Source organism: Vulpes lagopus, chromosome 4 (assembly GCF_018345385.1).
Source record: "Vulpes lagopus strain Blue_001 chromosome 4, ASM1834538v1, whole genome shotgun sequence".
NCBI classification, from domain to species: domain Eukaryota; kingdom Metazoa; phylum Chordata; class Mammalia; order Carnivora; family Canidae; genus Vulpes; species Vulpes lagopus.
In genome coordinates, this window is record NC_054827.1 from 5,102,760 (window position 1) to 5,117,200 (window position 14,441).

General features: G+C 44.8%; 1 protein-coding gene across 1 annotated transcript in view; it reads left to right on the plus strand.

Moving 5' to 3' along the window:
- The window catches only part of CSMD1 (CUB and Sushi multiple domains 1), a 1,877,909-nt gene extending 1,865,636 nt beyond the window's left edge, over nt 1-12,273 (plus strand). The window contains exons 67-69 of the mRNA XM_041753151.1: nt 463-550; nt 7,946-8,078; nt 11,972-12,273. Coding sequence (XP_041609085.1) covers nt 463-550; nt 7,946-8,078; nt 11,972-12,131 — 381 coding nt within the window. The 3' untranslated portion in view covers nt 12,132-12,273. The remainder of the gene's footprint in view (nt 1-462; nt 551-7,945; nt 8,079-11,971) is intronic.
- Nucleotides 12,274-14,441: the final 2,168 nt, after the last annotated feature.

A 14,441-nucleotide genomic window follows, 5' to 3' on the forward strand; every position in this document is an offset into this window, starting at 1 on the left:
CTCTGAAAGCTCTAAAAATGTCATTCCCAGAGTCAGAGATTTAAGATGTCTCATCGAGATCCTTCTTTGCAAATTAACCATCCTTTGTGTTCTCATTCATTATCGGGCCTAAGAGTCTCCAGGCTCACATGAGGTTGTGTCACAAGAGAGTTTGACGTAATGTAGGTTATATAGTAATTCGTGTATCGGTCCCCTTTACAAGGGATGGTTAACCTTTGAATGTGTTGTAAATTTTACAACCTGTTTCGGGGTGAAAATGACATATTGGGAATGCAGAGGGCAGTTGAAATTCACATGTGTCTTTTCCAGTTTTTAACACTAATGTGCCACTGGAAGGAAGGCCCAAAACAAAATATTTGACCTGGGGTATCTAGCTGTGAGAAATACAATTATATTATGATAGAAGAGAGAGTATGATTAATCCTCGCTATGCACTGTTTTCTTTCTGTTCATGCATACCAGGTGTCATCAGGACTCGAGAGAGGAGGATTTACTCTTCAAGGTGATATTCATGGAAAAGACTTTGGGAAATTCAAGCTCGAAAGGCAAGGTAAGTGCTCTTAGATTTTTTTTGTTTTGTTTTGTTTTTTGTTTTGTTTTGTTTTGTTTTAAGCAAATATCAATTTGGTCTTCAAATGATTGCGCTGAAAAGTAACAGGAAGGCCCTGACTTTGGAAAGAACATAAACAGAAGTAATGGGAGGGACAAACATATTTTACAACAGAATAAAAATTAAATGCTGTGAATAGCAGAACCAACAATACAGAGCTGGAAAAATGCAATATGTATACCAGATATGGAATTCATATCCTTACTCTAGGAAGAGATACTAAAAAATATGGGTAAAATAAAGCAAAGATGAAACTCAGAGAATTAAGCTAACTACTTTGCCCTAGGAAAATTATCAGAGGAATGAGGAGTGGCCAACAAACTATGAAAAAGTCTTTAACTCAAAAAAAAAAAAGCACATTATGGTAACAAAGATTTTTCCATCCTTAATCTTTAAAGAAAGCAATTATTCTGGGGAATAGTAGGCATGGGTACCACGGTGCTCCATTTTAGAGGGAGTCCAGCCAAATAAGGATGATCTGATGACGCCTTTCACCCAGTACGTTTGCCTTTGGAGATTTCAGCCAGACAAGTGTGAAAATTACTCTTCATGCATCTCACACAGCTATCATCAGAGAGTTGCTTAAGTAAATAATTTTATGCAAAGTGTTGCATTAAATAGGAAGCAATTTAATTCAGTATATTTCATTAAAGAAGTGAGGACTGTGTACTGACGTGCAGAGACATCCGTGACTTCCATATGAGAAGAAAGTTCACCATGGATAGACAGACAGATAGGTCCTCTTTCCTATCTTTCTCTAAGACTTGCTTTTTATCTTAGTAATCAGAGAAATAAAATATATGGGAAAAAAGTCACTAGAGTAGAAGCCTACCTCATCTACCAGCTAGTTTTGTAATCTAGGATGGGTTACATTCTTCTTGGGCCTCTTTCTTCATCTGACATCTCATAGGTACATCAGTTCTGGATTGTTACTAAGATTAGGAGAAAAAAAATAAGATTAGGAGACACTGTAAAGTGTTTGCCTGGTGCATGCTGAAGCTCTTCACATGTGGAAGTCATGGCTGTTGTCACTGCTGACATGGAGGAGAAAATGCCATTTTTTTTAAATTTTTTTTGTTAACTTTTATTTATTTATGATAGTCACAGAGAGAGAGAGAGAGGCAGAGACACAGGCAGAGGGAGAAGCAGGCTCTATGCACTGGGAGCCCGACGTGGGATTCGATCCCGGGTCTCCAGGATCGCGCCCTGGGCCAAAGGCAGGCGCTAAACCGCTGCGCCACCCAGGGATCCCGAAAATGCCATTTTTTAATGAGATTAGCACCACGATTCTCCTGAACAGTATAGACTACATTATACTTTAATTGTTTAATACCATTAACATAATAATTTTATAGAAACCACTATGCCAATATAGGCTTTAATACCAGAGCTGCCTTTCAGAGACTCGAGAGCGTAATATTTTGTGATGGTTGTCACCGATTACCCATTTTGTAAGACTTTTATCAAGATAAAAGTCTGAGGGATTCCAAAGGAAAGGTATCCCAACTTGTGTATTATTATATTTAAAAAAAACACTTGATCAAAAATAATAATTAATCATAAAATACTCTAACTCCATCTTTCCAAGTGCAGTACTTCTAAATAAAGAGCTTTAAATTATGTCATCAATGGTGGAGATGGTCCTTTAAATTGGGTTATGTTATTTTGAGATAATAAAATAGGATAAATGCATTGGACCAACACTAATGATGAGCAAAATTTTCTCTTGCTCTAAGCCAAAAACCCTGCAGTTATCATCCTCCTTCCTCCCTCAGCACACGCTCTAGTAATTCCGCTGAAGGATGCCCCGGTGAGCAGGACAAGATACCCTGTGGCTGTCTGGGCTTACTCATCCCATGAAGCCAGCCTGCACTGTCACTGTGCTTTTGCAAATCTCCTCATATTACACCATTTCTTTCTAATCTAACAAAATAGCAGCTTGCTTTAACAAGTAATCTTTATTCTCACGCAATGACGAGTTTATTGTCAGGAAAAACTGTTTGCCTCACAAATAATCTAAATCACAAGCAAGCCTCCCATTCAACTAATTAGAAAAGCTGACACTTCAATATGCTTCACCAGTGACCATTCATCTCGGATTTGGCTAAACCCTATTTTTATGGATTAAAAATAAACAACTTCTTCATTGTCTCCTCCAGTCAGTAGATAAACTGGAGGAAAGTGATGATCATTAAGTGAATATTAACCCAAGTTGGGTGGAAAGACCACTCTAATGCAAAACCTAGTGATAGGCTGGTCTGTTAGAAACCTAGTGATAGGCAGGTTTGCCCATTTACCCTGAATTGCCCCATCCGCAACCCCACGTACACATGTAAACATAATGGAAGAAAAACAGTATAAAGTAGGCATTTGATAAAGGACTTGTACCCAGAATATATAAAGGGATCCTACAGTTCATTAATACAGAAGCTAATAACCTAACTGAAAAGTTGGCAAAGGATTTGATTAGACATCTCTTCAAAAATACACAAATGATCAGTAGGCACCTGAAAAGATGCCCAACGTCATGAGTCATTCGAGGAACATAAATGAAACCACACTGAGACACCACCTCACGAACACTGGGATGGCACTGATCCCACAGACAAGCGGTGGCCAAAGTGTGGAGAGATTGGAACCCTCAAACTTGTGGAAGGCCCGTGGAAATGGTCCCGCTGCTGGAGGAAGCAGCTAAACATAAAGTTACCATGAGGCGCAGCCATTCCATTTCTACATGTTTGGCCAACACAACAGATGTGAGAACATATGTTCACATGAAAATATGTGCACAGTGCTCATAGAAGCATGATTCCAAAAGCCCAAACGTGGAAGCTACCTGGATGCCCATCAACTAAGGAATAGATGAGCAAAATGTGGTATATCCATATAATGGAATATTATCTTGGAAAGACCTTATGAGAAGGTCTCTCCTCATAGGAACCATTCATATATGCAAAAAAAAAACCCCATATATTGTATGATTCCATTTCTGTGAACTGCCCAGAACAAGCAGACCTAAAGAAACAGACAGCAGATTGGGGGTTGATGGAGCTGGAGGTTGGGCTGTGAGCAATGACCTCCAAGAGACACGGAGTTTCCTTTAGGGGAGGCAGCAATGTTCTATGATCAAATCATAGCGATGACTGTAATGACATGTGAATATACTAAAGGAACTTTGGGCTGTATGTATGCTTTATTCTTATTTATTATTTTTGTTTTATTATTTTTATTTATGTTTTATTTACTATTGCAGCATAATTGACATGCAATGTTCTGTTGGTTTCAGGGGTACAACAGTGTTTCCAAGCCTATTCATTAGTCTGTGCTCACCACGATAAGTGTAGTCGCAATACAACATTATTACGATACTAATTCACAATATTCTCCTTGTGGTGCTTTTCATCCCTGTGACTTAATTTATTTTATAACTGAAAGTTTGTACCTCTTATTTTTTTTGTAATTATTTTTTATAATAAATTTATTTTTTATTGGTGCTCAATTTGCCAACATACACAGTAACACCCAGTGCTCATCCCGTCAAGTGCCCCGCTCAGTGCCTGTTACCCAGTAACCCCCACCCCCCACCCTCCTCCCCTTCCACCACCCTTAGTTCATTTCCCAGAGTTAGGAGTCTTCATGTTCTGTCTCCCTTTCTGATATTTCCCACACATTTCTTCTCCCTTCCCTTATATTCCCTTTCACTATTATTTATATTCCCCAAATGAATGAGAACATACACTGTTTGTCCTTCTCCGATTGACTTACTTCACTCACCATCATACCCTCCAGGTCCATCCACGTTGAAGCAAATGGTGGGTATTTGTCGTTTCTAATGGCTGAGGAATATCCCACTGTACACATAGACCACAGCTTCTTTATCCATCATCTGTCGATGGACACCGAGGCTCCTTCCACAGTGTGGCTATTGCAGACATTGCTGCTAGAAACATCGGGGTGCAGATGTCCCGGCGTTTCACTGCATCTGTATCTTTGGGGTAAATCCCCAACAGTGCAACTGCTGGGTCGTAGGGCAGGTCTATTTTTAACTCTTTGAGGAACCTCCACACAGTTTTCCAGAGTGACTGCACCAGTTCACATTCCCACCAACAGTGCAAGAGGGTTCCCTTTTCTCCACATCCTCTCCAACATTTGTGGTTTCCTGCCTTGTTAACGTTCCCCATTCTCACTGGTGTGAGGTGGGATCTCATTGTGGTTTTGATTTGTATTTCCCTGATGGCCAGTGATGCGGAACATTTTCTCATGTGCATGTTGGCCAAGTTTGTACCTCTTAATCTCCTGTATCTGTTTCAACCATCCCTTTACCCACCCCCCTTCTGACAACCATGGGTTTGTTCTCAGCATAAGGCCTATTTGGTTTTTGTTTGGTTTGTTTTTAGATTGCACACACAAGTGAACTCGTATGGTATTTATCTTTCTCTCTCTGACTTATTTCACTCAGCATAATACCTTCTAGGTCCACCCACGTTGTCACAAATGGCAAGAGCTGCTGCTGCTTCTTTTTTCCCTTGGATGAGTCCTATTCTATGGCTTGTGTGTGTGTATACACATCCCACATATACAGATCTACACACATATATACGTCACGTCGTCTTTGTCCATCAGTAGACTTATATATACTTTGGGTGAATTCTCTGGTACATGAATTCCTTTCAATAATGAACTTAAAAAAAACTGAATGAGTTAGCTTATCACATATGAAGAGATGCTCACCTTCATTCTTAAGCAAAGAGATGTAAATGAGACACTAAGGACATTCCACGTTTGATTTGTCAGAGCAGGAGTAGTAGTAATAGTAAGAAGAAGGGGGGCCGATGGGAGGAGAGGGAAGGCCAGGGGAAGAGGGTGGCAGCTGGATGTGATGCGATTGCCCAGCGTTTTGGTATTAGCCCTCAGGGAACAGTGGTTGGAATGAAAGTGAAGCATCACTGTGGAGGGCAATCAGGTAAGATAGGGCAACAGTGGAAGTTACAAATTCTGTTAGGCAGTGATTCTACGGGGTAGGATTTACCCTGTATATTTAGACTCCTGATGATGTCTAGTCATAGGAACAAGATTTCATCGCAGCATTAAGACAATCCTGGAAATAGCCTAAATGTTCTTCAAAGGTAGATTGGCTGGAAAAATTCTGGCATAGCCAATTAGTACAATACTATACGCCTCCTAAATAAATCTGATTCATGTGTGCTGATGAAGAACTTCAAACATATATGGTTAAGTTTCAAAAGCCAAATACAAAAAAGTAAATGTATTTAGTATTCCCACTTTTTTTTAGAAAAGCATGAGAAGAGAAACTAACATACATATCAATAGTACATGGCTGGAAGGGCATTGAAAAAACAGCCATAAAGAGGAAGACTAGCATTAAGGGCAAAGAGTGACACTTTATTTCCATTGTCCTTTCTATTCTTTATATCTTTTTTATGCCATTTTCATTAATATCATGTGCACGCTCCTGCACGCCCTTTAAATTACTGAAGCAATGGTAAATAAATAGCTGCAATTAACCAGGAGCTTCTGAAGGCATAATGTCCTCAAAATATGCTTCGCTCCATAGTTCCCACAGATCTCTTACATCGCTCTGTGTTACGATGCCCAGCCTCCCAAGGAATGCCGATTTTCCACGATTTTATTGGCAAGAAGCCTGATACCTATTATGGTGGAAAGTAGGTAGTCTTGTCTGCAGGTGACAAACAGTAACTTTGGTTAATTTATGTAGAACCCAAATTTATTAGAATGAGGCAAAGAGACTCACAGAATTACAGCAACCTAGAGAATGAGGCGTGGTAACTCGACAGAGGCTGGTGGGTGCTGAGGTACTGTCTGCACCCCGTTTCACTTCCACGCACACCGTGAGCAACCACTGTGTTCTAGGTTCTCTTGCAGGCACCGGGATTCAGGAGGAAAGCTGGCCAGCCAGCTCCCCGGCATAACGGAGCTTCTGTTCTATCAACATGGGGCCTGGTGAACTTGCGATGTTTGTGCTGTGTGCTAGGCATCGTTCTGTGGGCCAGGCAGCGGAGGTGTCCTGATATTTAAATGTCACCTCAAATCAGAAGAGCTGGTGCCCCCTGAGTGCTATGTCTCAGCCCCTAGTGCAGGTGGGGTCACCGCTGGACGCACCACCGGGCACTCGGCCCATCCTCAGGCTGTTCCTCTGCTGCAGCCACAGGCTGGGCTCCCACCATTTCAGGGTGTTCTGCGTCAGCCACTCCGATTCAGTGCCCAGGGTGGGGGTTTCCAACGGAATGCGAGATTTAGAGACAAGTGTCTGACATTTTCCCCTTCCGTGGAGGGTGGTGAATGCATCTGAGAATGAAACATGCAATCCGATTGATATGTGCTGATAAGGAAGGCTCTCAAAGAAATAGGGTTAAGTTACAAAGAGCCAAGACCAATTATGAAATATATTAGAAATATGTTATAAAATATTAGACCTTACAATGGTAAGGAGTTGCAAAATCCTGAATCTGCTGAGACGATGACACATCACATCATTATGACGCCTTAAATGTGAAAATGATATTTTTTAAAGCTATTTAAATACATTTAATATTTGATTGCTTATTTACATTTGTGGTTTGTGGAAACAAGTGAAATAAAACTTCTCTTTTATTTGACATTCCATAAATGCTGGAAATATACTTCTAAAACCACGTCGGCTTCTTTGCAGCAATTCTGACACGTTCAGACGACCCTACTCGGAATCCACTGCACACGCACACTGAGTGGGCTCATCCGATTCAGGCAAATACATTTCAAAATTCATTCTATCAGTAAACTCCTAAAAACCAACCTCCTTATTTGGCAATAATTCCTTAATAGATGTTTTCTGATTAGAATTTTCAGTGTTTGCATCCCTCGCAAGGCCACACATCTATCTGCCATTCTGTCGATATGGATCATAAATTCACGACTATGTCACCTTTGTGATGTTTGAGGCGTTTACATCTGCCTTCCCTTCTAATGGATGGAAATATGTTTTATCACTATTTTGTGTCCTTATAAACTTACCTTATGACATTGAACCACGTTCTTCTTTTGCGTATTCTTCAACTCCAATGAATTTTGCATAAGATAAGAGAGATTACACCCACATATTCCCATGTGGAGAACGAAATGCCATGTATGGAGAGACCTAGTTTCTGTTAGTTGATCGTCAACATAGATTTTAAGACCTTTCAAAAAGAGTTACCAGTCTAGCTGTGGCATCGCTTCCTGTAGAGTTTGGACCCATTTATACAATTTACCGTAAATTTACGTTTGTTGGAGTATGAGTACGGTACCCGCAAATTAATTATTCCTTTTATTTTCCAGATCCCTTAAAATCTGATCAAGACTCTTCAAATCATTACCACGGCACTAGTAGTGGCTCCGTCGCGGCTGCCATTCTGGTTCCATTCTTTGCTCTAATTTTGTCAGGGTTTGCATTTTACCTCTACAAACACAGGTACTGTGAAAACGCCAAAGGTATGAAAACGCTGTGCTTGTAAAGCGCTGGTCTGGTGAACATGCATCTGCTCCCTGTCACGTGCATACGTGTGTTGCACGGCTCTGCAATATTCTCTGAAGCATTAAGGATGCTCGTGGGGCAAGGTTTTGCTCTGCCGTTTGCCATACTTTTTCAGCAGGCTGAGTTTGAGGAGTGAACTTTAGGAGAATAAATAAATGGATTAAGAAATAACATGCTATAGTTCATAGTTGATCGAAAGATGCAATAAAGGACCGGTTTTCTACTTCAAGGTCCACAGTCAGGGATATTAGGGTGCTATTTCCACCTTCCAGCAGAAGATTGAACAGAATGCTTTTTCTTTAAAGATTTTATTTATTTATTCATGAGAGACAGAGAGAGAGGCAGAGACCGAGGCAGAGGGAGAAGCAGGCTCCATGCAGGGAGCACAACGTGGGACTTGATCCTGGGTCTCCAGGATCACGCCCTGGGCTGAAGGCGGCACTAAACCACTGGGCTACCCGGGCTGCTCCAAAATGCTCTTTATGAACACTTTCAACTCCATGAATCTGTGATTTTTAAACTGTTGATTTATTCCTTTCTTCGGCAGATACAAACTGAGCTCTTACTGTGTACTAAGAGGCGTTACGTGCTCCATCCCCGGAAAAAGTGTTCTATCTCTTAATTTCCATACCCCCACTAGCTGAAAAATGACAACACTTGACAAAACCAACTATAATGAAATATATCCTTTCCTTGGAGTTTTGTGGATGCTCCCCTCACCAAAAAAAGCGAAACTAAACTGTGGAGAATTTTTAGTCCTTATACATTTCATCTTTTTCTGGATGATGTATTTCCTGGAAGAATGTGACACTATGCCAAACTGTTCTAAAATACTATTTGGGGGGATGCCTGGGTGGCTCAGCAGTTAAGCACTTGCGTTCGGCCCAGGGCCTGATCCTGGAGACCCTGGATCGAGTCCCACATTGGGCTCCCTGCATGGAGCCTGCTTCTCCCTCTGCCTGTGTCTCTGCCTCTCTCTCTCTCTCTCTCTCTCTCTCTCTCTGTGTGTGTGTGTCTCGTGAATAAATAAATAAATCTTTAAAAAAAATAAATTAAATAAATAAAAATAAAATACTATTTGGAATAGTGGCATTCTCAAAAAAAAAAAAAACCTAAAAAAGGAAAAAAAAAACTATGATTCTCTAAGATAAGAGTATGTTAAAAGTGTTTAACATTCATCTATATAATATATATATTTCTATTTCATAATCCTGGTTTTAAAATCATCCTCCTCATCCTCCTCATCCTGGTTTTAAAAAAGAAAATCTGCTGAGGAGTTTTTCAATGACTCATAGGTAAACTTTAAATATGTGCTTTCTTATGCTTCTTAAACATGTATAAAATAGTTAAGAATATTAGAAACTATATTGCATAGCTGCTCACATGTATGTCTTCACTTTGTTGTGGTTGGTAACATGCTTCCTTTAAAAATATAATTCTACAGAAAGGAATCTCAAATGGTACCTAACAAAATAAAAGATTGGGACATCTGTATGAATTAATTAATTTGGTTCGTTTGAGAAAACAGTATTCTCCACACCCAAGCCTGATGAGCCTTATCCTCAAATTTCTCTTTGAGGCCAGTTGAAAATGTAGTAAATATATATTAAAAAAATTAAAATCCCACCACTTTATCTGATAAAATACCATCCTTGAAAGTGCTTCTCTTCTAAGAAGTAAAAATCTCAGAAGCATCTTCACACGTTTCTCCAGGAACCATGAGACCCTTACAGAGACCCATACAGTAGGAATTTCTAATTCCTACAAATTTGTTTTTTTGCTCTTTTTGGTTCTTGGCATGCGTATCAACCCCAGGGAAGGAGGCAGCCGTGGACACTCTTCGTCCCCTGTCTGGAGGGGGCCTCCGGGAGCCCCGTTAGTGTCCCCTGCCTGGAGTCCGTGCCCCCGCACCCCCGTGCTGGCCCTGAGGACTGAGGCACCTCTGGGTGCGTGTGAGCCCCTGTCGGCCTCCCCAGGCCTGTGGGCTGGGGCTCTGGCCGCTGCCAGGCTCTCAGCGTCCTTGTCACGGGGGCCGCGCTGGCCGGAGAACGTGCCGAAGGCCACCTCCCTGCATGGCCGTTGGGGGCCTGTCAGTGCGTGAGTCCCGAAGCGGCCGCGTCCCGCGTGCTCTGTCTCTGTGCCCCGTGTGGGTGGGGGGCTTCTGCAGGAGGAGGGCCCTGACCCCCAGGCGGCCCATAAAGCCCTGTGAGTGGAGGCTGAGTCCCCCAGGTGCCCGGGCCACCCCCCTCGCTGTGCTGGCTTCTCAGCCTCAGCGCAGATGCTCCTGAAGCAGCCGGCCCCGTGTTTTTGCACCTGCAGCCTCGCTCCCGCTCAGGTCTGGGCTTCCCTCATGACCTCATACATTGGGCTGTTGCCTCCAGCAGGGCTGGGCCCAACTCAAGACCCCTGGGGGCTGCTCTGCACCTGCTTCCTTGCCCCCAGTCCTGAGCCCATCCAGCTCCGTGGGCCCCTGGCCCTGTGGGGTGCTGACCCCTGGCAGGAGACAGGACATGCGGATTTTAGGGAGCCTCACACCTCATTTACATTTGGCTGAATGTGGTTATGAGCTTTGGCTGCTGGAGCATTTTCAGGCCCAACGTCAAAGACGTCCCCGGTCCCAGGAGTTGCAGTCTTCTCTTCTGATGACGGAAACCTAAGTCTCTGAGACGTGCACTTTCACTTCTCTTGTTTCTTCAATGAGCATAAAGTCAATTAAAAAAATCTACTAGGGGGACGCCTGGGTGGCTCAGGGGTTGAGCGCCTGCTTTCGGCTCAGGTCGTGTTTCCAGGATCCCGGGATCAAGTCCACGTCGAGCTCCCTGCATGGAGCCTGCTTCTCACTCTGCCTGGGTCTCTGACCCTCTCTCTTTCTCTGTGTATCTATGAATAGTTAAAAATAAAATGTTTAAATATATATATAGATATATGTACTAGGAAATTACGGAAGGATCATCACATCCAAAATCCAAGGATGTTTTCGCTGGTGTGGGTCTTTAAAGTTCTGTTTTGACCACCTGGCATATTTCTCTTAAGTAGTTTCTTCTGGAAAAGGGTTGGGGGGGAGGGCAGAGACTAGGTAGCTTTACATCTTTTACATCTAAAAATCCTTCAATTTGGGCAGGAGCCTGCTTCTCCCTCTGCCTGTGTCTCTGCCTCTCTCTCTGTGTGTGTCTCTCATGAATAAATAAAATCTTTAAAAATGAAAATAAAAATTGTTCCATTCAAATAAATAAATAAACAAATAAATAAATAAATAAACAAACAAATAAATAAATAAATAAAAATATAAATATCCTCCAGTTCTCTAATCATAGATCGTACTCAGAGGTTTCCTTTTACATAGTCAATGTAACCGATAGTTTGATGCAGTGCGGTGTCTCCTGTGAACCTGGTCCCCGGCCACGTTATGTCCTCAAGCACCGCTGGCAGATAGCGACGGTCACAAGGGTGGTGGACTAGGGTCCGTGTTTCTATTTCCCTCCCCCGCAAGCAGTCCTGAAGGGGCGACGTGGTGATGAAGCCGTCCCGCATTCCGGAATGACTTCCCCACAGTCATGTGACGTGACAGACAGGTGTCTATCCCCAAATCCCGGGGACCCCGGCACGGTGGGCCCTCCCCGGTGGCCAAGAGTATTCGCAGGAATCAGACAGTTCCTTGGTTTAGGAAGGAGCAGATCAGGGGGAGGCAGCAGGTGTGGGGGGCGAGGACGGCGCGGGCCCTGCCACCGCCGCCCTGGCCCGTGAGCTCCCCGCCGACCTGCGGCCTCAGTCCCTGAGCCTCAGTTCTGGAACCCCGGGTGCTAACGGTCTGTCCCTTCTTTGCTCTTTAGAACGAGACCAAAAGTTCAGTACAATGGCTACGCGGGACACGAAAACAGCAATGGACAAGCTTCCTTTGAAAACCCCATGTATGACACAAACTTAAAACCCACAGAGGCCAAAGCTGTGCGGTTTGACACGACTCTGAACACAGTGTGCACAGTGGTATAGCCCTCAGTGCCCCTTAGGACTGACTCATAGCCATACCTCCGACGGACAAGCAGTAACTCCTTTGGTGCCACAGACCACCCCCTGCACTCCTGGCTTTGCGCGGTGACTGGTCGCGGGCCGCAGCCTGGCGAGGACGGGACGGCACGAGCCCCGCCGCCCGGCGGCCGGGAGCCACGGCGCACGCGGGGAAGGCTGCGAGTCACGCCGCCGCTGCGTGCTCGACGCCTCGGACTTTCCTATTTCTGTGTGGCTGGGATGCCTTTCAATGCAATCTCCTGGGCACGTGGATACATCCTTCGGGTGCGGTGACAAAATGGTAGCACCACAACACCACAACACGTCGTTCGGTTGTTTTCTGGTTTTTGTTCTTGTTTTAACCCCCATGAATAGGAACACTCTGAAAACAAAACAAAACAAAATAAAAAGCTCTCTATCGAAGAAGACACCTTTCTGGTAGACGCACACACCTGCAAACGCTTCACTCTGTCCTTCCTGAGACCTGACAAGCTTTGAGGACTCACAGGTCCGCTCAGTGTCCATTCCTAGGGCCGTCCGCAAATTCCCCCGGTCAGCTGTCCTATTGCAGAATTTTTGATGCACAATTTTTTGCACTAGTGTGTTATGAATGACTGAGTAAGATTCTGATAAAAAAAAATAAACTATTTACACAGGGTTTATACACACGATCCATTGTATATAAGCATCTTCCCACGTGGTCAAGCGAAACATCCACCATCCGTTCAGTTGGCGTGTTAGAGAGAGGAAGTGTCGCCGACGTGGCACAGGTGTAAGAGGGAAATGCGGTGTTGAAGACATTTATTTTCTTACTGCTTCCTTTAGCTACATGTGTGTGTCGAATTCATCGAAGATGTCGAAAAAGGAAAAAAAAAAAAAAGAGGCCTTTTTATGTTTCCTCCCGCACACACGGTCCCCGCTCGGGATCGCCCGGAGCGCCACCGCGGCCGCGCGGGATGGCGGGGGGCGGGTCACAGCGTCTCCCTCTGCCATGTACAAAATGTCAATAGTTAATTTATTTCCGATAGCTCGAGAACGTGCGGGGTCAGCCCACCGCCGTCTCCCGTGTGCCGTGGTTTGCCCCCCCGGGGCGCTGCCACCCGCTGGCCACGCATGGAAAGACGGTTGCCAGGTGGCGCCTTGACCTCAGTGGGGCCGGGCCAGGATCCAGATGCCGCATGTTCCCCTGGAGGCAAGGGGCGGTGACGCACACGCTCCCTGCCTGATGACACGTTTCGTACTTTGCTGTGGCTTCAGTTTCCTGCGAGGCCCAGAAGCAGAGACGATTTGGGTGATTTTTTTTTCCCACCTTTAAAATGTATTCTCTGTACGTTCCGAGTTATGGTCTGAAGACGGTCGGTGTGACCTCCCCGCCCCGGGGTGGGTAGGGTCAAAGCGTGAAGGCCAGGACGTGGCGGGGAGACGACGGATGTAACCAGATCCAGGTGAGGATCGTGTTTGTCTTCACTGATACCAGTTTGATCAGAGACGTTTTGAACAGATGACGCTTATTCTCTCATCGGGGTCTTCGGTTCATTCCCAGGCCAGGGTCCACAGCGCCCGGTGGACACGGCCACACCTGGCGTGGAGATGGACGCGTTGGTTTCTCTGTTGAACGTCTCAAGGCAGGACTTCAAACGTGAAAAATGAAAGAAAGAAAAAAAAGTCGCAAACACCTGTCAGGATACTAGCTCATCCGTCCAAGTCGTGTGTGTTGATGTGAGCACTTTCGGGGACTTCGTGTCTTTGGTTCCCACTGTTCTGTCCCTCGTTCGAAGGGGTGAGCGCCGTTAGGAGGGCCTGGCTGACCTCTTCTAGGGGCTTCTCGGCCTTCGGAATCCCGCTGCCACGCTCCTTAGCACCATGCAGAGCTCCGTGCCCCCCTTTCCGCCGGCGCCCGGAGATGTGCTGTGCGACCCGGGGCCGTCGCCCGAGCTGTCCTCGGGCCGGAGGAGGTCAGCGGGAGCCAGAACCACGCGGAGGGGCTGGGGGGCAGCGAGTGCAGGGGGCGGGGGGAGCCGGGGCAGGGGACGCCCTGCGCCAGGTGTATATATCTATACATACGTGCATATATATAAATACCTTGTACATATCTGAGTTTGAGTCATTCAAACTAGGTGCAAAACGCTGACTTCGGAGTCTGGACCAATGTCGCTCTTCCCCCGTCCCTGACCTGCTTGCCGGTCAACGACGTCACCAACTCCTGGACCGGCAGGACACACACACACGCACAGAAACCACATATCACGTTAGACGTTATTTTCCTTTGTGTGCAGTCAACCCGGCCTTTGGTTG